The 26,940-nt window shown below is 37.1% G+C and overlaps 1 protein-coding gene across 2 annotated transcripts; it reads left to right on the top strand.

The window, feature by feature from the left end:
* The first annotated feature begins 252 nt into the window (after positions 1–252).
* On the top strand, positions 253–26,940 carry LOC136406159 (UDP-glucuronosyltransferase 2B31-like). Of its 2 annotated transcripts, none has more exons than XM_066386013.1 (7): positions 253–362; positions 11,187–11,908; positions 12,065–12,213; positions 16,810–16,941; positions 18,880–18,967; positions 19,813–20,032; positions 26,277–26,940. In XM_066386013.1, exons 2-7 carry the CDS (start codon positions 11,188–11,190, stop codon positions 26,554–26,556), a joined length of 1,590 nt encoding a protein of 529 aa, XP_066242110.1. In that variant the 5' UTR covers positions 253–362; position 11,187; the 3' UTR covers positions 26,557–26,940. The 2 variants fall into 2 exon arrangements, with proteins under 2 accessions (XP_066242110.1, XP_066242111.1); XM_066386014.1 differs by having other exon boundaries at positions 265–362; positions 11,083–11,908.

The raw sequence follows: 26,940 nt of genomic DNA, 5'->3' as shown, positions 1-26,940 counted from the left end.
ATCAGTGATAGACTGGGGAGAGTGTGTGTGTGTGTGTGTGTGGGGGGGGGACCTTAGGTCTCAACATCAGAAAACTGAGTCAGGACTATGCCCCCTGCTTCCTGACCTCTCAGAATGACCCCTGGTCATGTCTGGGGTAGGAGAGACTCCGGAGGGGAGGGCGGAGCAGCTGCTTTTTCCCAGGCTGATGCCAGTCAGCAGGGAGTGCTCCACCCAAGAAAGATTGCAATTGCTTACCAGAGTATGACTCAGCAAAGTGGTTCCGGTTTCCATCCCCCAAACTTGTTTCTCCATGGACCTCCAACTTTACACTTCTCTCAGACAACTCCAGTCCTCTCAGCTCTCCCCTGCCAGAGTCCCCGGTAAGTGGCTCTGGAGGAGGTTTTCTGGGTGGGCCCTTTAAAAGGGAGCCTGCGTCCTCCCAGGACACTCTATCTTTCCCTCAGACAGAAACTGGGCTCTTTTTGCAGCTAAATGCTGTCTGGGCATTTCTTCTAGGCTCTGGGGCTCTAGGCTGGGGCTGAGCCCCCACAGCTCTCAGGGTGGCCCCCCTGCAAGGAGAGTCTCTCCGGACCCTCAGCCACAGCTCACACCTGGGAGCCAGCAGTTCTTTCCCTGTCTCTGCCCTTCCTACCAGACTGGGTATTGCTTCTTTGGAGACCCTTGCTTATAGACTCACAAAGTGATATTTTATTGTGATTTGTCCCTGACTCTTAAAAATGTGAAGCATCTTTTCATATGCTTTTTGACAACTTGTATACCTACCTTGGAGAAATGTCTGTGAGGAACCTCTGCCCACTGTTTAAACTGCATTGTTTTGTTTTTATGCTTTTGACTTGTAAGAATTTCTTATATATCCCTAATACAAGTTCTTAATCAGATACTTGATTTGCAAATATACTCTCTTGTTATGAGGGTTGTCTTTTCACTTCTTGATGGTGTTGTTTGAAATACATAAGTTTTCATTTTAATGAGGCCAAATTATCTATTTCTAATTTGGTTGTTTCTGCATTTGTATAATATTATAGAAACTACAGCCAAATTCAAAGTCAAGATTTATTTTTATGTTTTCTAATATGTGTTTTTAGTTCTTTCTCCTACATTTAGGTTTTTTATACATATTGACTTGATTTTTGTTTGATAGAGATAAGAATCCAACTTTATTCATTAGTGTATGAATATCCAATTTTCTCAAATCATTTGTGTAAAGAGCAGTTCTTTCTCCATTGAATTGTTTTTCCACCTTGCCAAAAATCAATTGCTCTTAAGGTGAAGGCAGATTTCTGCATTCTCCTGTCTATTTTATAGATCTGTGTTCCTATCCCACACAGTCTTGATTATTGTGGATTTGTGTTAGATTTTAAAATCAGGAAGTTTGTGTCCAACAACTTTACTCTTTTTCAATAGTATTTTGGCTATGTACTGCCACTTTCAGCTCTATATAAATTTCAGGACCAATTATTCACTAGCAATAAAGGTCATTAGCATTTTGTTAGAAAATATATTGAATGTGTTTATAGCTTTGGGAGTTACTGCCATATTTACAAGTAGTCTTGTCTGTGAACATTGTCTTTCCAATTATTTAAGTCCTCTTAATTGCTTTCAGTAATATTGCATAGTTTTACTGTACAAGATTTTTACTTTTCTGGCTAAATTCATTCTAAAGTATTTTATTCTTTTTGATGCTATTATATATAATTATTTTCCTTTCAAACCTTTCACTACCAGTGTTGAAAATACAATTGATTTTTGTATGTTTGCTTTGTATACTGAATTTCTTGGGAATTTTTTTATTAACTATAAAGAATTTGTGGATTCATTAGAATTTTATTTTGAAAACATAAACGAGTAGAAATAGTTTTAGTTTTTCTTTTCCAATTTGGATAACTTACTCTCTCTCTTATGTTATATGTCTGGCTAGAACATCCAGTTCACTATGAAATAGAAGATATAAATACAATGTAGATGAAAAGGAGGCCGCAGACTAAAACTGATACGCTCAGGGGAAACCTGTATAGCGTGCTTTAGAAACTCTGAGACCTAAAGTATCCACATAGGATGGTCTGGAATGGAAATTTCCTATCTAAAAGCCAGTCATGGCAGGTTGTCATGTGCTAGGCCAGCATCTTCCTTGACAAGGGTCAGTCTTTACCTTAACTGAGCCTGTCTGTTGTCTTTTTGCATCTGCAATAACATATCTTTGAAAGGACATAGTAATCCCCTTTTTTATTCAGACCCCTCTGTGTACAATCTTCTTCCAGAATAAGAGATCACAGAACCCCTGCCTCTTATCTTGTTCTCTCTCATACCATCTCCGCATGCTGTAAATCAGGGGTCCCCAAACTTTTTACACAGGGGGCCAGTTCACTGTCCCTCAGACCATTGGAGGGCTGGGCTATAAAAAAACTATGAACAAATCCCTATGCACACTGCAAATATCTTATTATAAAGTAAAAAAAAAAAAAAAAAACGGGAACAAATACAATATTTAAAATAAAGAACAAGTAAATTTAAATCAACAAACAGACCAGTATTTCAATGCGAACTATGGGCCTGCATTTGGCTAATGAGATGGTCAATGTGCTCCTCTCACTGACCACCAATGAAAAAGGTGCCCCTTCTGGAAGTGCGGTGGGACGGTGGGAGCTGAATAAATGTCCTGAGGGCACTGTTTGCGGGGGGGGGGGGAGGTAGGCTGTGGTTTGGGGACCCCTGCTGTAAATGTTAATCATGAACTATTCTGTGCCCACAAATGTTAAAGAAGTATATGCCTATTTATTTTATTTTATCCCTTCTCAGAGATTTTCCTGCTTTCCTTTCTCCCATCCCCTTAATCTATTAGCTATAGATTTCATGCACCACACTTCTGATGTATAAAATAAGTGGTAGAACTGCCATTTTCAGGAGCACTTTCTTGATCTGTTGAGATTTTTTTTCCTGGCAATTGTCTTCAGTTTGATTCAAATAAACTCATAAAAATTCTCTCCAGATTTAGGTGTTTCTTATGTTGTCAGCTATCTTGGTTTTGTTCCTGATTTTAGGGGTAAACCTTCCAGTCTTTTATTATTAATTATCATGTTAGTTGTGGACTTTCAGACATGCTCTTTCCATGTGAGAATATAACTCCTGATACTAATTTATTGACTGTTTTCACAATGACATTGTGTTAGATTTTCTTATGTTTTCTGTGTTTATCGAGATGATCATGTTTCTCTCCTTCATTCTATTGTGTGCTGTACATCGGTTGTTGCATATAGAATCACATTTACATATCTGGGAAAATAACCAACTTAGAAATGCTGTATAATATCGTTAAATGCTAGTAGATTCAGTTGGCTAGTATTTCATTGAGGATCTTTACATCTATATTTATAAGGGCTATTAACCTACAGTTTATTACTTGTGATTTTTCTGGGTTTGCCTGCAGGGTAATGACGGCCTCATAAATTTGTTGGAAAGTGTGAAAGGACACACTCTTTATAGTGTTTGAAAGAATTCTTGAAGGATTTCCACAGAATAAAATGCTTGCTCTCTTGCTCTCTCTTTTTTACATAGAAAAACAACTCATTCCATTACAAGCACTTACACAGGTAGTCATGGAGAGTAAGAGGCCTGCTGGTGTAACATCCACTGGAAACAGAGATGATATAGATCTAGTGGTTAAGGACTAACTCCTACGGAGAAAAATAACATTTATCTAGGATTAATTTAAAAAAAAATATTGATACAAACTATTGATTCAATCTTCTCAACTAAACTGGACAGTCTGCCTGTGGTATAACTTTCAGGTAAAAGCATGAATCATTAGAGTTTGGTGGTCTCAAGCACCTTTTTTAAAAAGTCAGCAGAGAAAGGAAAAAATAATATAAAAACAGTTGAAGAAATGCTCTATCTTAATTCTTGCCTTCATTTCTCCCACGCTAATAGCTCTTGCTTCAACTCTGCTAATTTACAGAAGAATGCTGCTTGAGTCTAGAGTTCTTGCAAGAATCCTGGTCAGTCAGAGGAGGCTTTTCAGGAAATGTTGGGGAAATGTGCACCAAGTCAGTCATTAAAAAATTACACGAGTTTCTAGAACACAGCTCAGCGGGAATCAATGGAAAGACTGATAACAAAGGGATTTAGAAGTTTCATTCCCTCATGTGGACCCCTTTCCGCCCCTTGGATGTCTTACTGTCTGTGGCCCTCACCCACCTCGAACCTTGCCCCTGCCCTCCTCTCATAATGTGACGTGAAAAAAAACAACTGAATTTGGGGATCTCTATTGATGGTTTTCAGGATTAGTTCTTTCATATTCTCAGTTGGCACCTTCTCAATCAATAAACCTTTCCTTACTCCAAACTCTGATATTTTGTTTATTAGCCTTTCCTTTGAAACTTCAGGCACCAGAACATTATACCTGTAATAGGATTGGTATTATTCTTCTGTGAATATTTAGTACACAATTTATCAATAAAATAATCTTGTCCTAGGGTTTTCTTTGTTGGGAAGTTTATGATTATTGATTTGTTCTCTCACTTGTTAAAGATATATTAAAATTACCCACTTTTCCTTCAGTCAGTATTTTATTTTTATTTTTTTTTCATTTTTCTGAAGCTGGAAACAGGGAGAGACAGTCAGACAGACTCCCGCATGCGCCCGACCGGGATCCACCCGGCACGCCCACCAGGGGCGACGCTCTGCCCACCAGGGGGCGATGCTCTGCCCATCCTGGGCGTCGCCATGTTGCGACTAGAGCCACTCTAGCGCCTGGGGCAGAGGCCACAGAGCCATCCCCAGCGCCCGGGCCATCTTTGCTCCAATGGAGCCTCGGCTGCGGGAGGGGAAGAGAGAGACAGAGAGGGAAAGCGCGGTGGAGGGGTGGAGAAGCAAATGGGCGCTTCTCCTGTGTGCCCTGGCCGGGAATCGAACCCGGGTCCTCCGCACGCTAGGCCGACGCTCTACCGCTGAGCCAACCGGCCAGGGCTTCAGTCAGTATTTTAGAAAAATTTTTTATTCTACCTGGGAATCATAATTGTTCACATAAAATTGTTAAAACTATTCGTGTATGGCCAGGAGCCTCCATCGTGGCCATTCACATGCAGGTTCCCATTGGATTCGGGCAGAAGATAAAGAAATGGCGGAGTCAGAGGGGGTGGGCCATTCTGTTTATTGGTTTCTCACCAAGATAGGTGTCTCAGAAGAGTAGACAAGGGAAAAGCAGAAAACCGGCTTTTCCCATGGAGGGCAAGGAATGAGGGAGGTCCCTGCAATGGTGATAGCAGGAACCAGGAGAGTGAGCTCTCAGTCTGTCCCCATTTTATATTGTAGAAATCAAAACCTTTATTCCAATATACAAATAAGAAAGTCTCTGATAAAAAGTCACTTATCTGAGGCATAAATGCGATTCCTCATGAGAGTACACTGCCTCTTATCATGCAATCAGTCAAGGGTTTGGGCAAAACCTTAGTTTTAAAACTAAGCCTTAGGCTATAATAACTTTGCCGGTTTAAGCCTGTCTCCCACACCCAAAGCGAGCAAACATACATGCCATATTTAAAAACTTATATGACCAAAAATTCTCTTATAATTTTTTTAAGATCAGTGTTATGTCCCCATTTTAAATATTGATCATTGTTGGTTGATCATTTGTGTTGGTGGTGGAACAATATCACTATGTTAGACCTTGGTTCATAAACCTTGGTACATCATACCTGAGTACTGCTTAAAAGAGATCAGAGTCAAGACCCAATATATTAGAAAAAGTTTACTTAGAAAGTCACAGAGGTTGTAGAAACGAGCCACAGAAGACATGGGTTTAGGAAACAAGTTACACAAACAAAAGAAGGGTCATTGGAGTTTAGAAGAAAAGAGAAAGTCAATGAAAACACACCTGGGAAAGAGGGTAGGGAAAGGGAAAGATGTGTTTTAGAGAGGCAGCACACTAAGCTCTTATCTTGAGGGTATTTATCTATAGGTCTCAGGGAAGAATGTCAATAGAATATTCATCGGCTTACCAGGTGTGTCTTCTCAGGGTTTTCTTCACTGTTAGATAAGTGCCAGGACAGGAGGTCATTAGTCAATGCTGCTGGTCCTGAGGTCAGCCATGGAATGGCTTGTTTGGTTTTGTTGCTTTTCTGGACATGGCACTGAAACACATTATCTCCCTGGTTTAATGCTTAAGGGAGTAGTCATGCAAGAGCCCAAAAGGAGTCACATGAGGGCAGTCTTCATCTGTTCCTCTTCCAAGGGGTCTACCACATGAGTAGCGACATATGTGAGAAGGAAAGGTCAGGGTAGAATCCAAATCAAATGACCAATGACATGAAGGTCAGGATAGGGTTTGTTGGTCAAATAGGTTTATAAATATGATACATATGTTTGCTCACTTATACGTTGCATTGTATATGGGGGACAGGCTGTAAGCAGGCCGGGTCATTATAGCCTGAGGCTTAAGTTTTAAGACTAAACTTTTCCCCACACCCTTGACTGATTGCATGATGAGGGGTGGTGCACTCTCATAAGGAATCCCATTATTCCTCAATAAGTTACTTTGTATCAGAGACTTCCTTGTTTGTGTATTGGATTAAAGGTTTTGATTTCTATACTATAAAGGGGGGCAGAGCGGGATCATGTCTCTCTCTCAGTTCTTGAGATTAGCATTAGAGAGGAGAGCAGAGAAAGACTACGTGGAGGAGAGAAAGCAGCCAAGATGGCGGAATGCTGAAGTAGAAGCCAGTTTGTGCAGAGAGAAGGAGATGGGGAACAGAGGTGAATAAGTCTGGTGAGCTAGAAACCTTTGATTCTAGGACACTTGGATAAATCAGTGGCTTTGGGAGCCCTGAATGGAAAGGGAACTATTTTTCCACTGTGTGTATTTCTTGCCCGCCGGGTGCAAGCTAGGATTAAAGGTAATGGCTCACTAGTTCTAGGCTCCGTTGTTTCATTACCGTCTGTCCGAATCAAATGCTAACCAGCACGGGCCAGGCGGATGTGATGGTGCCATGGCTACTGGCCATACAGGGATCAAACCACATGACCAGCTGTATGAAAAATCAAGGGTGTAAATCACATGACCAGCAATATGCTAGGGGAGGAAAGGTCACCCTGGTGGTAAAGTGTTTGTTTTCCCAGGTTTGCCTATTTCTGGTACCCAGGGCTTTCTGTTCTGGTTGCCTTCTGTGCCTGAATCATCATCCTTACTCTGTTTATGCTTGTCTGTCTCCCACACTCTGCATTTTTCTCTCTTACTTTGTGAGCTTAGCTAAAGTTTTGTCAATTTTGTTGATCTTTTCAAAAATTATTTTTAGTTTTATTGATTCTCTCTGTTGTTTTTTAGTATGTGTTTCATTAATCATTATCCTAATCAATGTATTTCTTTCTGTCTACTAGTTTAAGGTTCTTTTATTATTCCTTTTATAATTTCTTAAGGTACAATTTAGATTACTCATTTGATATTTTTCATTTTTATGCAGGCAATAAAAGGTATAAATTTTATTCTTAGCACTATTATCACTGGATCCTATAAATTATGGTATGCTGACTTTATTTTTCATTTATTGCAAAGTATTTTTTATTTACCCAGTGATATTTTCAGTCACTCATTGATTATTTAAGAACAAATTTTTTAGATTCCATTCCATAACAAGAAGCTCCTTGCCTAACCAGGCAGTGGTGCAGTGAATACAGTGTTGGCCTGGAATAAAGAGGACCAAGGTTTAAAACTCCCAAGTCACCGGATTTAGCAACGGCTCATCAGGCTTGAGCGTGTGCTCACTAGAATAAGTGAGTGACGCTGGCTTGAGTGTAGGATCATTGACATTACCACATGGTAACTGGCTTGAGCCCAAAGTCACTGGCTTGAAACCCAAGGTTGCTGGCATGAGTCAAAGGTTACTGGCTTGAGCAAGGGGTCACTTGCTCTGCTATAACCCTCCCTCAGTCAAGGCACATATGGGAAAGCAATTAATGAACAACTAAGACGCCGTAACAAAGCAATGATGTTTCTCATCCCTCTCCCTTTCTGTCTGTCTGTCCATGTTTTCTCTCTCTCTCTATTTGTCTATCTCTGTCCCTATCTCTTCCAAAAACAAAGTTCCATAACTCTGTATCTCCCACAGACACGCTGAATTTACAGCAAGAGGTAAAGTAAATCCCTCTGAAATAAATCTAATAATTAGATGAGTGACTTCTACAGTGAGTCAAGCAAGAAAACCCCCACATTATAATTGGTAGGAGATGCTAAGACACACTCACCATAAACTACATGCCCAATATAACATCATACACATAGAAGGAATCTCACAACTCCTTATTTCTCATTCAGAAGAGAAAAGGTTTGGACCCAAAATCTAGCATGACTTTTTAAACTACCACTTGAGGTCCAGCTTGCAAAAAATTGACAATTAAATTATATTCTTATCGATAACTGCTTTATATGTATATAGATTAGCCCTGGCTGGTTGGCTCAACGATCGAGTATTGGCTTTGCATATGGAAGTCCTGGGTTCAATTCCTGGCCAGGACACACCAGAAAAGCGACCATCTGCTTCTCTGCCCTTCCCCCTCTTCTTCCTCTCTATCTCTCTCTTCCCTTCCACAGCCAGGGTTCTACTGAGGCAAATTTGGCTCTGGTGTTGAAGATGGCTTCATGTCCTCTACCTCAGGCACTAGAAGGCCTCTGGATGCAGTGGAGCAATTCCTCAGAGGGGCCGAGCATAGCCCCCTGGTGGGCATGCCAGGTGGATTCCAGTTGGGTGCATGCAAGAGTTTATCTGACTACCCATCCCCCAGCTTCTTACTTTGGAAAATACAATAAAAAAATGTAAATAGATTTAATTGTTCAATGAAAAGATATAATGTAGATGAATGATAAAAAAACAAACAAGATCTCATTCAATATGTCTATAAAAGACTCACTTTAAATTTAAGGACACATATAAGTTGAAACTGAAGAGATGGAAAATTATATTCCATTTAAATGGTTGCCAAAAGATAGCAGGTACACCTCTACTTATATCATAAAAAATAGACTTTAAGGCAGAAATTACCACAAGAGACAAAGGAGAGCATTATATGGTGATCAAGGGTCATTCACATGGGAGATATAACAATTATAAATATACATGCACTTGATATCAGAGCAACCAAATATATAAAGCAAACATTGTCTGAACTGAAAGAAAAAAGAGACAGCAATACAATAATAGTAGGAGACTTCAGTACCCCACTTTTATTAATGGATAGAGTACCTAACAGAAAATCAAGAAAGAAACAATGAACTTGAGTAACACTTTAGACCACAAGAACTTAGTAGACATACATAGAACATAGCAGAAGATATATTCTTCTCAAGAACACACAGAAGACTCATTATAATTAATTAAATGAGAGTAATAAAACAAATCTTAAGAAATTTAACAAGACTAAAATTCTAAAATTTTAACCAAAAATTTTTCCTAAATACAATGGAATAAAACAAGAAATCAAGAACAAAGGAAGTAGTTTCTTCAAAAAATTAAAAATGGAACTGCCTTTTGACTCAGCTATCCCACTTTTAAAACTATATCCTAAGAATTCCAAAAACTAATTCAAAAAAAAAAATGTATGCCCGTGTTAATTGCAATATTGTTTACAATAGCCAGGATCTGGAAACAGCCCAAGTGTCCATCAGTGGCTGAGTGAATAAAACACCTGTGGTCCATAGACACAATGGAATACTATGCAGCCTGTGAAAAAGAAGGAAATCTTACCTTTTGCAATGGCATAAATGGACCTGGAGATTATTATGCTAAGTAAAATAATCCAGGCAGAGAAAGATAAATATCATATGATCTAAGTTATATGTGCAATCTAAAAGACATGGTGAGCTGAAGAATGGAATAGAGGCAGAGTCAGAGTCATGGGGAGCAGAGGGACAGCTGTCAGAGGGAAGGAGGATGAGGGCATGGGGTTAGAGAAGGTGAAGGAATTAGTGAAATTATATTTATATATATATATATATATATATATATATATATATATATATATATATATATGACACATAGATACAGGTAACAGGACAGCAAATCCTAGTTGTTAGGAAGGGAGAGAGTCAAGGGAAGAGAGCAAAAAAGGTGTAACGGGGAGCACATTGTCTGAGGGTGAGGGTGTTATATTGAGTGGAACACTTGAATACATATTAACACAATAAATTTAAAACTTTAATTAAAAAATACAGAAAAAATAACTGTAAAATTCAAAAATTTTGGATATTAACCACCTTCAACAGACTCTTTGTATAACCAGGGGATCAAAGTAAATATCAAAGCAGAACTAGAAAATATTTTAACAAAAATGAAAATGAAAAAAATTGCAGTATTCAGCAAAAGCAGTGTGCAGATGGTAGTTTATTATAAAACATTAATATTTAAGGGCCAATGTCTATTAACTGATATACAAATAAACAAAATGTGGTATATCTATATTTGAAATAGTATCTGGAAAGAAATAGCAATAAAATTATGATACATACTAAAATATGATTGAATTTTTAAAATATTATGCTAAGTGAAAGATATGAGTCACAAGAGGTCACATATTATATTATTCCATTTACAGAAAATGCTATATTATATTAGAGGCATATGCCATATTAATGATTTGAAAGATTTGGCAGTTCCATGTACAGGATTAAGGTATCACTTCAGTTATGAAAATGCTCTTCATGTGATCATCATGGTGGTAGCACAATTCTGTGAATACACGACAAACTGTGGAAATGTACATTTGAAATTCATCAACTGAGTGGTGTGTGAATTACGTATTCACAAAGTTTTATTTAAAAGAAAATATCTCTTAAAATATCATTAAGGTAATCTTTTGTCAGCCATATAAAGGCTTTATCTTCCCTTCTTCACAAAAAAAGATTATAGACACCATCAATCCTATCCTATAGTTTTCACATTTATCTATAATACATAATATATCATAGATGTATTATAGAGTTGACCCATAGCTGAATGATAGCATCTGCAAATAATTTTATAAAAAATAAGTAATCTAACATGATTTTTTGGCTTGCATAAAATACTCCTACTGTTAATGAAAATTTATCACTTTCAGGTGTCGAGTTATATTTTAACGTTCTCATTGATTTCTACTTGGACATAAGTATCAACAATGACAAGAGGGTTCAGGAGTTTGGAAAGAAGCATTTGTTCCACCAGGATGTCTACGAAGTGGATTTCAGTTCTGCTGCTGCTACAGCTGAGCTGTTCCATTAGCCCTGCGTGTTGTGGAAAGGTGCTGGTGTGGCCCACAGAATACAGCCATTGGATCAATATGAAGACAATCCTGGATGAACTCGTCCAGAGAGGCCATGAAGTGACCGTTCTGACATCGTCAGCTTCAGTTCTTGTTGACCCCAACAAACCGTCTGCCATTAAATTTGAGATTTATCCTACATCTTTGACAAAAGATGATATGGAGCTTTCTATCACAAAAATAATCACTAAATGGACATATGAGCCAAAAGATACATTTTGGAATTACTTTTCACTAATGCAAGAACTCCTTTGGGAATTTTCTGATGGTATTCGAAACCTGTGTAAAGATGTAGTTTTGAACAAGAAACTTATGACAAAAGTACAAGAATCCAGGTTTGATGTCGTTCTTGCAGATGCATTTGGACCCTGTGGGGAGCTGCTGGCTGAGCTACTTGAGATTCCTCTGGTGTACAGTCTCCGCTGCTCTCCAGGCTATATCACTGAGAAGCACAGTGGAGGACTTCCATTCCCTCCTTCCTACGTACCTGTTGTTATGTCAGAATTAAGTGATCGAATGACATTCATGGAGAGGGTAAAAAATATGATGTATGTGCTTTATTTTGATTTCTGGTTCCAAACATTTAATCAGAAGAAGTGGGATCAGTTCTACAGTGAAGTACTAGGTAAGTCATCTATAAATATGTTTGTATTGTCAAACCATTGTCATTTTAAAGAATTTTGAAAACATTATTCCATGTTTTTTTTCAGAAAACTAAATGATATATTCATACTGCAGTATTCTCATTTCTTCAATTTTTCGGTTATTTTTTTCCCTTCAGGAAGGCCCACGACATTATCTGAGTTAATGGAGAAAGCTGAAATATGGCTCATTCGAACCTATTGGGATTTTGAATTTCCTCGCCCACTTCTGCCACATTTTGAATTCGTTGGAGGGCTCCACTGCAAGCCTGCTAAACCCCTGCCTGAGGTAAACCTATTCTTGTATGGTATATGTTGTTTACTCTGCACTTTCCATAGAAATGATTTTGTGACTTTTACTCAGAACATCTGATCACATTGAGAACCATATACGAATCTGTATAAGTGGTCTGACAATAAGACACTGATAGATTTCTATACTGTGACAAGAATTTGTCATTATTATTACAGAATAAAGAAAGATACTTGGAAGACTTTTGAAATAGGATCAGTTAAATTAAGATTCTCATTAATCAGCACATAAAGGATCAACCAAAAATTTAAAGAATCATTATAAAGCGATTCAATAGCGCAAGAGTAAAGGATGGATATGCAGGGGAGTAGTGTAGACAAAGTGTGTTCTCTTACAAACCAGATATTTTACTTGGAAAAATAAAATATAAGTAAGTAATAAAATTAGCGAGAAAAGCATTATCATAAAGAAAGAACATAGTGCTTCTATAATGCTAGAGATAATCCCACTGGACTGGACCATAGTACCTCAGGAGTGACAACAGCAATCAGGGATAACTGGATATAAGACATCTTTACTTTTTGTCCCTATTCAACAACAAAAATTTGTTACCTATCCATGACCAAGAGTGCCTCTATAGAAGTTTGGGGATCCAGCAACAAATGCCAAGGCTCCTGGGAAGAGACTCACACATTGCCCATCATGTAATAGGCAGAAAAACTCCACTACTGGCTGCAATACCCACAGGATATTGTGAATTGATTCCTCCCCCTGATGGTTGCCATCCAGCAGTACCTACAGAGCCCAGACTTGGACAGGCATCTCTGGGTTAGGAACAGTGGGGGGATTCAGCCGGTTCACACTGGTTTGATAAACCGAAACCTAATTTTTTGTTGAGTTCAGCGAACCGGTGTTAAAATGGCACTTGTGATCAGGGTTCTCGCTAAGGCAGGTGTCTGGACAGCCACCCAAATGGAAATCACAAATTTACATTCCGTACTCATTTTCTAATGTTCATCAGCCCAACAATGTATTCTAAGTGCCCTTGGTAATGTTCATTCCATACATAGGTGAAAATAATAGCAGGTGAGGATGCCAATCAAGAAGCTATACAGAAATAACTTAAATAACAGTTTTATTTTTTTTGCCAGGTATTATTTAATATTTTTCATTAATATTTATAAATTCTTTCTTATAACAATCTAGTTTTGTGTATCTCTTTTATATTCTTATTGAAGTATTAAATGCATGAAATAATAAACTACCTTTCATTATATCTATTTTTTATACTTAAAATGGTCATTCAGGGCAAAGAACTGGTTGTTAAATTATTTGAATACCACCACTGGTTAAGAGGCCTTTTGAGGAAGTCTAGATTTTCAGGAAAGTTCCAGAGCATGTTGGAGCACATAATATATGCGTTTACATGCATTGATTGCTGTGGGTGAGAGGAGAGCTCGACATTGCCAGCAGCGTTCCTTCTCCGAGGCAGCACAGCTTAGGGCTACAGGAGGCTGTCATTGCTCCCACAGGGGACAGGGAGAGCTGGTGAGTGGATGCTGTGTATTCCTGGTTTAAAGGATGCTCCAAAGGGGCTCATTTCTCTGTCACAGCATCAGTACCTGGTGAGAGGGAGCAGACAGGAGAGTGCCATGTGAGGTTCCCAGAAAGAATTAAAGAGACACAGTCACTCCTTATAGCATTCTGTACACCATCTGGAAACCTGACCACAAACCCTAAAGGAAACCTCTCCTACAGATCCCCACAATGGGCCTGTGGGCACCTACAGTGAACTGCATTCCAAACCAATATCTCCTGTCTGAGGCCAGCCCCATGTACAAGCTGCCAAGGGCAGGACAAGAGCAAGATCTGGTAGAAGACTATGGGGCGAGAGCAGAATGCAGACAAGGGTTTGTCAGCAAGAGAGAAACCACAAATGAGCTGTAGCACCACCATCAGGACTGGTCCTTATAGGATGGAGCAATGATAAATAAGCTTTAGAAATCTCCCCGAAGAGTCTGTCAAAATGATTTACAAAAAGCACAGAACTTTGTGCATTGTTGATAATATGAAATTGGTGAAAACACAATGAAAACCAGTAAGGATGTTCCTTAAGATATCAAATTAGAGCTACCATACGATCTAAAAATCCCACTTCTGAGTATTTTTCTAAAAATAAAAAAACCAGGATACCAAAAGTATATCCATTATCCCATGTGTACTACATTATTACTCACAACAGCCAAAAAATAGGAACAATTAAAGTGTCTGTTAACAGATAAGTGGTAAAAAGTTGTCAGATACACACATAGACACAAACACACACACACACACATTCTACTACATTATTCAACCATGGGTAAGATATTATACCATTTGGACAACATATTTGGACAGTAAAGGCATTATGCAAAATGACATAAATCACACTGAAAGAGACAAATAACGGATGATATCATTTATATAGTGAATCTAAAAAAGGTAAAGAGTTAAAAACAGAGTAAAATGTGATTACAATAAACTGGTTAAAGTGAAATGGGGTTGAGAAGAAGTTAGCAAAATGGTACACACAAAAAACTTGAAGATAATTAAGTTCATGAGACAGTGTAAATATAACCAACAATACTCTATTATATAATCGAAAGTTTCTGTAAACTAAATCTTAAATTATTTCACCAAAAACACAAAAAGATAATCATGCTACCTAATACAGGTATTCACTAACGCTAAAGTGGTAATGATATTATAACATGGATAAATCAACTCAACACCCTGTATACCTTAAACTTCAAAACATTATAGGTCAATTTAGTCTCAATTTTTAAAGAAAAGCTTGAAAAAATAAATATAATGAGAAAGCAAACTTTTTGTATTAGAAAGGTCACACAAGTTTCCAAAGAAATATTAATAAAGAATTAAAAGCAGATCAAAGGTAAAAATAGATAAGTATGAAGGTTGGACCAGATTCTGTGAAAGTTTTGGCTCCTTACATATTTGAGGGTGAAGAAGTAGAAATTACATTTAGCAATCAGAAAATTTTCTCACACAGAATGTAATAATATTCAAATATTTATAAAATACAGGTAACATAGTCAGAGAATCTGAAACAATCTCAGGTAACATGACTTCAATATATATTTTAGGTACATTGAACTGAGTTATTCACGAGGGTAACCAGCCCTCTGCTTCAGAAAGCCCAGCTGAACCTCTCCCACTGGGGGCAGTTGCCAATATGAAATATAAAACGTATTTGTCTAAGTTATACAGAATTGTGTTTCCAGCTTAGAAAAGTCAAACCCAGGACTTATCACAATCTATCCTCTTATTTTATTCAGCTCCTAGAAGATAGAAGTTTTAAAAATGAATTCGCTAAAGAAGCAAAAAGTCCTGCCATTACTGATGGTTTATTAGTTAAGAAATCAAAATGTTACTGATTATAAACAGTGAGTACAGGTTAATAATTACCTGGGTAAATGAAGCTTTACTTGTTTTCATAAGACTTACTTATATAAATAAATAAAACACAGTTTGGTGTACCTTGCCCAGATAATTACAAAAGAAGTAACTATATATCTAAACCAGTTACAAGTGATAACCAGATATGATGGTAACTGAAACTATTTCATGATTAGGATCTATTTTACATTAGCTATTTCCAATAAAGAAAAAAATGAGATCCAACCAAATGTCTTATAATCTTTTGCTTTACAAGCTACTAGAAGGGACAAACTAATGAGACTTTGAATGGCAATTAGGAGAGGGGGTGCACAGGACCACACAATCCACAGCAAACACTTCCACAGGGGCTACTTCCAGGCTAGGACTCCTATTCACTACTGTTCTTTAATGTTCATTCTGCTGCAGCAAGCTAGCCTCTGTCTTCTACACGGAATACTCTTCCATTCCAGGGAAGTGCTATGCAATATTCCCAAAGACCACTTTATGCCACTAAAGCCTTTAATCCCTAATCTGAAAGTGCCACAATAAAGAATGTAAGCATTTAGTAAAAGAAACTATTTCATTACCTGGTAAAGTAATCTTTGTCCATTGAATGGGACCACATGTTTCAAAATGTTTGTGGGTTAAAATTTGCTGTATGTTATCAGCTAAACTGAAATCTTCTGGTATTATCAGTATTCAGAATAAATTAACAGCATCAAAAAAAATTGAAGGAAATTTTAACCTAGGCTATATAACATAACTGAATCCCTAAGGATATTTTCTTAAGTAAAATAACACACTCACAATAGATACATACTATATGGTTACACTAATGTATGGTATAAAACTAGTCAAATTTATAGAAAGAGAAAGACGAATGGTGAGTGCTAGGAACTGGGAAATGAGAAATGGTGAATTACAGGATAAGAAGCACAGTTTCCATGCCCAAGGTGAAAGAGTTCTGGAGAAGGGTTGCACAACAATAAGGATAACTTTACCATGTATTCATACACTAGTAAATAGTTAAGATAAGTTTATATTGTATGGATTTTAACACTTTTAAAAAATACAAACAATACACAAATAACTCATAAGACATAATTTTCTCTCTTTAATTGTTTGTAGCAGTCCTTCCAGTAGTTTTCACTGCACTGTTGTACTTCTGTAATGGAAAATACTCTTGCTTCACAGGAAATGGAAGAGTTTGCCCAGAGCTCTGGAGAACATGGCATTGTGGTCTTCACCTTGGGCTCCATGGTCAAGAACATGACAGATGAAACAGCCAATGAGATTGCATCAGCTCTTGCCCAGATTCCTCAAAAGGTTTGATAAAGTAACATAGAGTAAACAACTAATGAGTGGGTTAAACTCATTCAAGGGTAGGATTACAGAAATTTCTATATAAAAGCTAAACTATTGTTACCTCACCTATCAATTTAAAAACAAAGTACATAATGGCATGTTTTTGTTTAAAAATAACTTTGGCATTAACATAGTTATCACCAAGAAGTATATTTAAGAGGCACACTGTGCAGTTTGGTATCGTCATAGTATTTTAGGCAGGAACTGATAGATATCACTTAATCTATCCAGTCGTTTGCTCTATTTTCTTGCAGGAATCCTAGGGTACAGTACAAAGTTCAGATGGTCTGAGAAGGCAGTAAAATTTCTAATAGTAACATAAACTGGAAATGGTAACAGTCTGAAAGGCATCTCACAGTTTAGGCTTGGCAGGTGATCCAGGCCTCTCTTCCCCTGAATTCTGGAGTATGCCCACTCAGTGTGTTTCTCAAGGTGATACTGAGAGAAAGAGTGTCCAGGGCTCACCAGCTGCATCAGACACAAACCAGAACAGTGATTGAGAGAAAGAGAAATGCCGGCCTGTTAAAAAGAAAAAGAAAACATCCCTGTCAGCTGGGCCCTGCTCCATTCTGAAGCAGGAAGACATAAAAGAAAGGATGGATGTGGGTTTAGCCCTTAGGTGACACTAAATTTTAAAAAATGTGACCAGAAACAACCTGTGAGAATAACTTTTCCTGATATAAGAGGTGAGGAGCAGATGAGGAGGAGGAGGAGAAGGAAGGTGAAGATTTAGAGGAGGGGAGAGAGGAAGGAGAGGAGGATATAAACAAGAGTCAACCAGAAGCAAGGCGAGCATGGGACATTTTCAGAAACCCTCTTTCTTCAACATAAAACATGGTAGAAAATTATTGAAACACGTAAAAATCACTTGAAGTCTCTGGGTATTTCAGAACTACTTTTCATTTCATAACTAATGCATCTTTCTGTTTATTACATATGCTAATTTGCTAAGAATCTTAAGTTACTTTCATACTCACATAGCAAACAGATGTTCATTTATGAACTATAATCCAGCTTGGTAGTAAAATGAGAATTTGCTGGACCATTTATGATTAAATCATTTTAGTGAATCAGTGCATTGTAGCACATTGTGAAGAGCTGATAAATCAGTTGAATAAAATTCAGTATCATCATCATATTTGATCTATAAAAAATGTATACTATTATTTATAATGTGCCGATAGGCTTTTCTTTTCTATATTGTAAGTGAATTTTTTATCCTAGCAGGAGTGATTATAATGGATTCATGTAAAAATTACTTGGAAGTAGTAATTAATAATTAGTAAACTAAACTGAACTATACAAACCATTAAGCAGAAATTATGTATAATCGATAATAAATTGTTAAATATAAGAATGAATTCATTCTCACAAATTACTGATGGTAATAATTTTTTAAATCAAGATGTATTACTTGAATAAAATAACTAATGAAACTAGTGAATATAAGTAAATCACTTCCTCATCTTTCAAAAAGGAATACACAGGTGACCATGAAAACTGGAAGATGAGAGCCACTATAATCAAGAGTGAAAACAAAACAAATATGTTGATTATTAGTAAACTGCTGGTTTTCACACTACAATTATATAACTCCGGTACTTAAAATTTTTATATACTTGAATTGGTCATTGATAATCTCATTGTGTAACCCCTAAGTATGAAACATCATAACTGAATTCATGCCTGACTGAATATAAAAATAAGTGCATGTAATACCAGCCTGTACTTTTCTTACATCAGTGTTTTATTGGATCTCAATCTGTATATGTTTTGTCCTCAGTTGGTTATCTAATCTCTGTAAAGTGTTTAACTAGATATCTCTAATCTAAATAGATTTCTGATGTGCTATAACTCTGTAGTTTGACTTATCAAATACATTATTTTTTACCCTACAAGGTGATATGGAGATATGATGGCAAAAAACCAGATACCTTAGGGCCCAATACTCGGCTCTATAAATGGCTCCCCCAGAATGACCTTCTTGGTAAGATTCTAGAAAATATTAAAGTCAGACTCAATTTGTCATGAATGATAAACAGTTCACTAGGAAAGAAATTTATTAAACGTTTATCATTGAAAACCTAAAAAATAAAAATTAATTTTTATATCTATTTCTGTCTAAGAGAAAAGTTAAGATATATCAGTTGGCATCTTGTTTTACACAGTCACATTCCTTATGGCCACATACAAAATATTTTTATTTCATGTGTAATGACCTCTCACAGAAAATATCTCAACACTTTCTCAATTATCACTCTCTCTCCTAATATTCTCTTTATATCAAATCTTTAACCCACGGTAAGGGTGTGCACATGCCCCTGAAAAATATTAGCTCCGTTATTATTAGCTGTGACTTTCCATTTTCCATTAAGAAAAAAATTAATATCTCCTTCCAAAGTAACAACATATCTTATGATGTGTAGCTTTTTCTTCATCTGGGTCCTAGGCCAAGACCCACACATTGCCGGTTGCCTTTTACCCTACATATCAGACTCAGTGTTTTCACTATTTTATTAAGAGAGTATATTCTAACATAACACACCACATTTTTTTATAATCGGTTTTTTCTTAATGCAGAATATTCTCTTTCAATTTGTCCACTAGCAACTTGTACTTTTTTCAAATTGCTAGAAACACACTAATCTTCCATGTAAGACTACACTGTCTCTCCAGCAGATTTAAGTGCCTCATCCATTGAGATCAGAAAGACATTTTTAATATACCCTAAAGTGTATATATTTTGTTAATAAATACATTTTCTCAGTCACCAACTCTCTTTTTATTCCAAAACTTATATTTCATAATTTGCTGAAATTCACCCAATCCTAGGTCATCCAAAAACCAAAGCCTTTATCACTCATGGTGGAACTAATGGCATCTATGAGGCGATCTACCATGGGATCCCTATGGTGGGCATTCCCTTGTTTGCGGATCAACCTGATAACATTGCTCGCATGAAGACCAAGGGAGCAGCTGTCAGGTTGGACTTCAGCACTATTTCAAGTAAAAAATTGCTCAATGCATTGAAGACAGTCATTAATGACCCTTCGTAAGTATCACATATTTCTTTCTTCCTTTTTATAAGTAACAGGAGGGGATATAGATAAAGAAACATATTCCCTCATTTGTCCTACTGAAATCCACCTGGCAACCCATGTCTGAGACAAATGCTCAAATCAATCAAGCTATCCTCAGTGCCTGGGGTGACTCTTGGGCCAATCAAGCTATCCTCAGTGTCTGGGGACCTTCTAAACAATTGATCCACTGGCTCTGAGAAGGGATGAGAAAAAGAGAAGAGGGAGAAGATTGGGAGTGAAAGAAAGGCAGATGGTTGCTTCTTGTGTGTGCCTTGACCAAGGATCGAACCTGGGATGTGCACACACGAGCCAATGCTCTATTCACTGAGCCAACTATCCAGGGCCACACTTTTCTTAGTAGATACTATTTAGAGATAGGATCTTTTCTCAATGGTGCATATGAGTTTCACCGTATTTTTAAGATGCTAATTTTGACATTATTAAAATAATTACCCATCTTATATATATTTTTATTTTCAGCTACACTTTCATTTCAAAGTTGGACTTTAACCCCATGTATTAATGGGTAACTACCTAGCACAACAATTTTCACCTCCAATTTTTAAAGTTACATAAATAATTGTAAAGATACATTTTTTAAAATATGGTAGAGCATATATAAGGAAAAATGATAAGCAATAAGAGAAATCATAAACTCTTTCAATTCAATACCTATTATATCTGCTTGAGCAGTGGTGGCACAATGGATAGACCGTTGACCTGGTACTCTGAAGTTTTGAGCTTGAAACCCCAAATTCACCAGCTTGAGTGCAAATGATTGGCTTGAGTGCAGTGGAATCAGCTTGAGAGTAAGGTCAACATCTACAGCTCAGGGTTTCCAGCTTGAGCATGGAGTGACTAGCATGACAGCGGGATCATCATGCTCCCAAAGTTGCTGATTTGAGCCATGGGTCACTGGCTTGAGCAATAAGTCACTGGCTCGACTTGAGCCCCCAGGATCAAGGCACATATGCGATGCCATCAATAAACTACTAAAGTGAAGCAACTATGAATTGATACTTATCCATTTATCAGTCTGTGGATATTATTCCTGTTTCCAACATTACCTACATGAATATTGCTACCAATGTTTTCTGTGTGAATATATGTACAGATGTCAGTATATATAGCAAACCCAAACTGACTAAGTCATTCAAACACAAGTAATGTCAGAGTTCATTTTAAAAATTAACTATATTTACTATTTAGAAGCTATGTTTATATAGAAGTGTATCTGAAAATTATAAAAAGTTAGTGACCATAAAAAGATGCAGCTATACTATTATCAGACAATTTAGACCAGAAGCACTAACTAAAATTACAGAAAATATATTCATAATGATAAAAAGGTTAATCTGTCAAAACAATACATATTATTATTTGGTAAACCTTACAAACAAATCCCTGTATTAAACAGTAAAAGGAGACAAAAACAAAGATCCAAATGCAAACCTTCATCATAATAGCATGTTTTTGATGATCTTATCCTATAATATAAAAAAGATGATAAAAAATAAATAGGTAAAAGTTTTGAACATGATTTTAAAATCTAACCTATTTTACATACACTCAAAAGAGCAGAGCATATATTTTTTAAATCTGTAACGAATAATAGTGGAACTTAACCTACATGCTTGGTCAAAATCAAGACTCAGTATTTGAAGTTTTTCAAATCATAAATAGAATAGGTCCAGCTCAACTAGAATTAAATCAGACCAAAAGAAACCCTAAAGTACAAAAAAATATAAATTTTAGAAATTAAGTAACACATTCATAAATAATCCACAGTCAATGTTAAAATCATACATGTGCCTTTTTCTCAGCAACTGCTCATATAGGTATGTATACAACAAATGTATAAACATTTAAATCTAAGGATATATACTGATGTGTTATGTATTTATGATTTTGGCTAATCCCCTTACCCTCTTTGATCTCATTCCCTTTCCCCCGTCCCTGTCAATCTGTTCCCTGTGCTCCTGCTTCTGTTTCTACTTTGTTCTTCAGTTTTTTTGTTCATTAGATTTCATATATAAGTAAGATGATACATTTGTTTTCTCTGCCAGCTTTATTTAACTTTGCATAATAATCACCAGGTCCATTTAAGTTGTCACAAAAGGTAAGACTGCTTTTTTTCTATGGCCAAGTACTATTCCACTGTGTAAATATAGTACAGGGATTTTTTTTTTTACCCATTTATCTAATGATAATGTCTTGGGATGCTTCCAGATCATGGTGATTGCAAACAATGCTGCAATGAACATAGCAGTGAAGCCTGAGACGCAGGGGGAGGTGGAGGTAGAGATGTAAGCAAAACGGTGTGGAAAGAGACTTTGCATGAAACATGGGGGGCCACGACGTGGTGTGTAGAGTGTGTTATATTGAGTACAACCCCCAAAACCAAGTCAACTTAATAAATTCAAAATTAAAAAACTTTAAAGAAAATATAAAAATATTTACATTAGCTTTAATAGAACTAGCTAAAGAAATATTAATCCAAATTCCATCAAATATTGTAAAGCAGTTATCTGTAGTACTGTCATACTTTGGATACTGTACAGCAATGCAATTAACAACCCCTACAGAAAAGATAAAAACAAATTAAGTGTTACCGTACGATTTTAATACATAAATGAGAAAAACTAATCTATGATGCTAACAGTAATGATAATATCAATTTGTGGCAAAGATTATAGACTAAATGATCCAAGAAAATGGGAAGCTTCTGAGCCCTGGCCGGTTGGCTCAGTGGTAGAGCATCGGCCTGGCGTGCAGGACTCCCAGGTTCGATTCCTGGCCAGGGCACACAGAAGAAGCACCCATCTGCTTCTCCACCCCTTCCCCTCTCCTTCCTCTCTGTCTCTCTCTTCCCCTCCCACAGCCAAGGCTCCATTGGAGCAAAGTTGGCCCAGGCACTGAGGATGGCTCTGTGGCCTCTGCCTCAGGCACTAGAATGGCTCTGGTTGCAACAGAGTAATGCCCCAGATGGGCAGAGCATCACCACCTGGTGGGCATGCCTGGTGGATCCTGGTCGGGCGCATGCAGGAGTCTGTCTGACTGCCTCCCCATTTCAAACTTCAGAAAAATACAAAAAAAAAAAAAAGAAAGAAAGAAAATGGGAAGCTTCTAGTACCTTGTGGTATTCTATATCAGTATCTAGCTCATAGGTACATTGTTATATTGAGTGCACAAAAATTTACTAGGTAATTATGAAATTTTGAGCTATTGAATTAGAGTAGGTGTAATTTTTCTATTTTTTATACTGAAATGAAAGATATGCTCTGTAAAATGTATTGTTTGTTTTAAAGAGGCAGTAAGTTATAGTCAAAGACTGAGTTCTGTCTTTGCTCACATTTATACAACACAGTTTCATATGGAAATTATATTAATTTCACAAGCCAATAGCATGCAAAATAATATCCCTTAATCTGCCAAATAAAGAAATAATATATATGAAACTAATGACTGGATAATCATACTATTTCTCCATTCAAGAAGATATGAAGGAATAAAGTCCAATTCAATAAAGAAACAGGGAGTGCCCAAGCAGGAGCTGACTTCCAGCTGCCAGCACAAGAATAAAAGTCCCCAGTTGCTATAGCACATTGCTAGGGAGCAAAGACACCAGTGTTGGAGGCTGGCTGATCTCTTCCACAGGGCTGCTCTGAGGTTTATCACCACTTTCTAAGAGACATGTGTGACTGAGACAGGAAAGAATGCCCCAAGGGTCTCTGGGTCGTGTTTAGGTTACTAAAGAGTCACCCCATCCAAATCAAAATTCCCAAATAGTCCTCACAGATTCAGAGTATTTTACTCTAAATGTTTCCTTGCCATAGTTGCTCCTCCATATTTTGTTACCAGAAAGGACTCAGGCTGGGTGTTAGGGGGATGAGGGCTCTGCTTATAAACAAACACCAGATGGAGAATAATATCCTGGCAGGACTTAATTAATTTTTACAGCAAACAACATATGTTTTCATTTTTGCCTAAACAGGTGCATTCAAACAACTTCACTTAATTCATAAAAAAGTTGATTTGAAGTCACATTAAACTAATGGACATGTATTTAGATATGAAGGAATCAAATAGTGAAAAAAAAGACCAGGAAGAAATGCCTTAGGGTACTGTAAGTGTGGCAGAAAAAACTTCTCTGAGTCATGATATGGACACAGGACCTTCCTCAGACTTAAAAGCATCCACGAGTGCCTCGGAAAAGGGGGGGGGGACTGTTTTACAGGAGGGACAGAGAAGACAGAGTACAAAGGTGCTGAGATGGAAAAACACTTGGCAGCTTCAGTGAACAAAGAGCCAGAAGGTCAATGTGACTATAACAGAGTGTGCTTAGGACAAAGTCATAGGAGAGGAGGTTGCCAGGGTCTGTCCATTGTCAAAATACAAAATTCAACCCAGCAATTTAGCAGATTTAATTGGCTGTATTAAGCAATTCACGAATTGGGCAATATGGCATTAGCAACTAAAAGGGATCTCAGAGGAATTTTGCTAAATGAAAAGTTTGTACAGGAAGAAGGTTTTGGCAGGGGAGTTATTAGCAAAAGAAAAGAAAATATTATTTTTAGACTAGGGCATCTTTTTCTAGGAAAGGAATGAAATGGGCTTCATCATGCAGATTGCCTCTTCTCACTATGGAAGATGCATAGGATCCAAGTAACAGATCACCTCATTGGTATTAATACCAGCCTGATTGACTAAGATAATATTTCTGGGAGAAGTTGAAACTTCAGTTAAATCAGGCAATGAATCTAGGTTTGCCATTATGGCTGTTTAACAAGAGTAATGCCATTTAGGATTTAAAGTTTTCTGTTTAACACCAGGTAGAGTGTTATAGGCCAAAAATGATTTGGAATTGATTGGAAAAGTGTTGAGATGCCAGATGGCCATTTTGAGTAAGAAAGTGTCATAATTTTATGTGTTTTAGTGTAATAATAGATTTATGAAGAGAAGAAGAGAAGCACAGGGACTAGTGAGGAAGCATTTCTCCTGCTATGATAGAGTTCCTTTAAATATTTTACTATCATTGACCTAAAACTGCATTTCCCCATCATATTTATGTAGAAGAATGAAAGTCTAAACTTATCAAAAAGGTTTCTTTTATTATTGTATTTATTGATGTTTAGAGAGAGGAGAAAGAGAGAGAATAAAAGAGAGAGGGGGAACAGCAAGAAGTATCAACTCTCAGCAGGTGCTTCCCCCATGTGCCTCAACCAGGCAATCCTGGGGAACTAAACCAGCAACGTCAGTAATCCAGGTGGGCACTATTATCCACTGCGCCACCGCACATCAGGATGAAAAGGTTATATAATCTTTATTTGAACCAATAACTGAGGACAGGCCCAAATCAAAATTAACAGATGAGAAAATGTCCTGGACAGTGGCAGTGTGGCAGGTCTATTTATGCATTTATAATCAAAGGAGAAGCATAAGAAAGGTTCCATGAAGTCCATTAGTGCTAAATTAAGGAGGAAGAGAAAAGCAAAGTGCAGGTGAGTGTTGGGGGGAATTAGAATTTCTAGACTGGATAAAAAGATAAATGTAGAGATACATACAGGTACTTCATTACATTATTAGGTACAGAATAGCTGACATTTAACATTTATAATAAACACAGCTGGCATGTGGGCTACAAAAGAAGTGTGGGGTCATTGTGCTTTGGTGCCTGTGGTTATACATACAAAAATTACTCTCACATTTCAGAGGTTTGTTATCCTAGATGCATAAGAACAATGAACAGGCCTATATGGGGTAAAGATCAACCTTTTACCTGAGAAGCTATACACTTGGAATGAGATTTCTACCTGGACAGCCCAGATAAAAATTTATGATCAGTTTGCTCTGTGTGGTCACTCTGGATCACTGAGCTTGACAGGCCTATTACGTAGTCCCCTGACACTGTCAGGTCTGTTGAATAGTCTCTTTATTTCCACACTCATTGCCCTTAAAATGGCTCCTATTATTTCCTGAGCTAAAATGTGTAGCTTCCCCATCTTATCTTCCATTTTCACTTTGTAAAATATTTGTCACCAGAAAATTCCAATGTGAAAAGCAACCATCTATAAATATCCAAATAAAAATATAATTCTGCAATTCTGTGATATTTATTTGAAATATATTTATAACAATTCAAAAACCTTCCTTGAAAGTGATTCTCTTTAGCAAAATAACTTTCTTTCATTATGAGTGTCTTTGTGTCTCTATTAGATATAAAGAGAATGCTATGAAATTGTCAAGAATTCAGCATGACCAGCCAATGAAACCTCTAGATCGAGCCGTCTTCTGGATCGAGTTTGTCATGCGCCACAAAGGAGCCAAACACCTGCGGCCAGCCTCCTATGACCTCACCTGGGTCCAGTACCACTCTTTGGATGTGATTGGGTTCCTGCTGGCCTGTGTAGCAACGGCTATATTTGTAATCACAAAGATTTGTCTGCTGTGTTGTCAGAAATTTGCTAAATCAGGAAAGAAGAAAAAAAGAGAGTAGTTGTTCTGAGGCCTGAAGCTGATATGCCTCATAGATGGGACCCTTCCATCAAGTTATTTCAGCAGAATAATGTGTGATGTAAGGGGCCCTGCCTCCTTCACAAAACTACTGTTCAACTTTAGCTTCTCAGATCAAAATTTATTTTCAAAAGATTAAGTATCAATCTAAAATTTGAAAATATTCATATTGAAAGGGTAACTAAATTGGATAAAAATAAAATAGCAATATAACTATATGAGTAAATATTAAATTTTATTATTCAAACATTAGGCATCAACTGAAGAACATTAGTTTATTCAAAATATCAGTAGAACTGAGCAAATGCTCAGAAGAATTTCATGGTTTGTGGTATATTTTCCTAAATAAATTGTTTAATAGTTAGAA

This window comes from Saccopteryx leptura, chromosome 5 (genome assembly GCF_036850995.1).
Source record: "Saccopteryx leptura isolate mSacLep1 chromosome 5, mSacLep1_pri_phased_curated, whole genome shotgun sequence".
In the NCBI taxonomy this organism is placed as follows: domain Eukaryota; kingdom Metazoa; phylum Chordata; class Mammalia; order Chiroptera; family Emballonuridae; genus Saccopteryx; species Saccopteryx leptura.
This window is presented reverse-complemented; position numbering and strand designations above follow the sequence as displayed.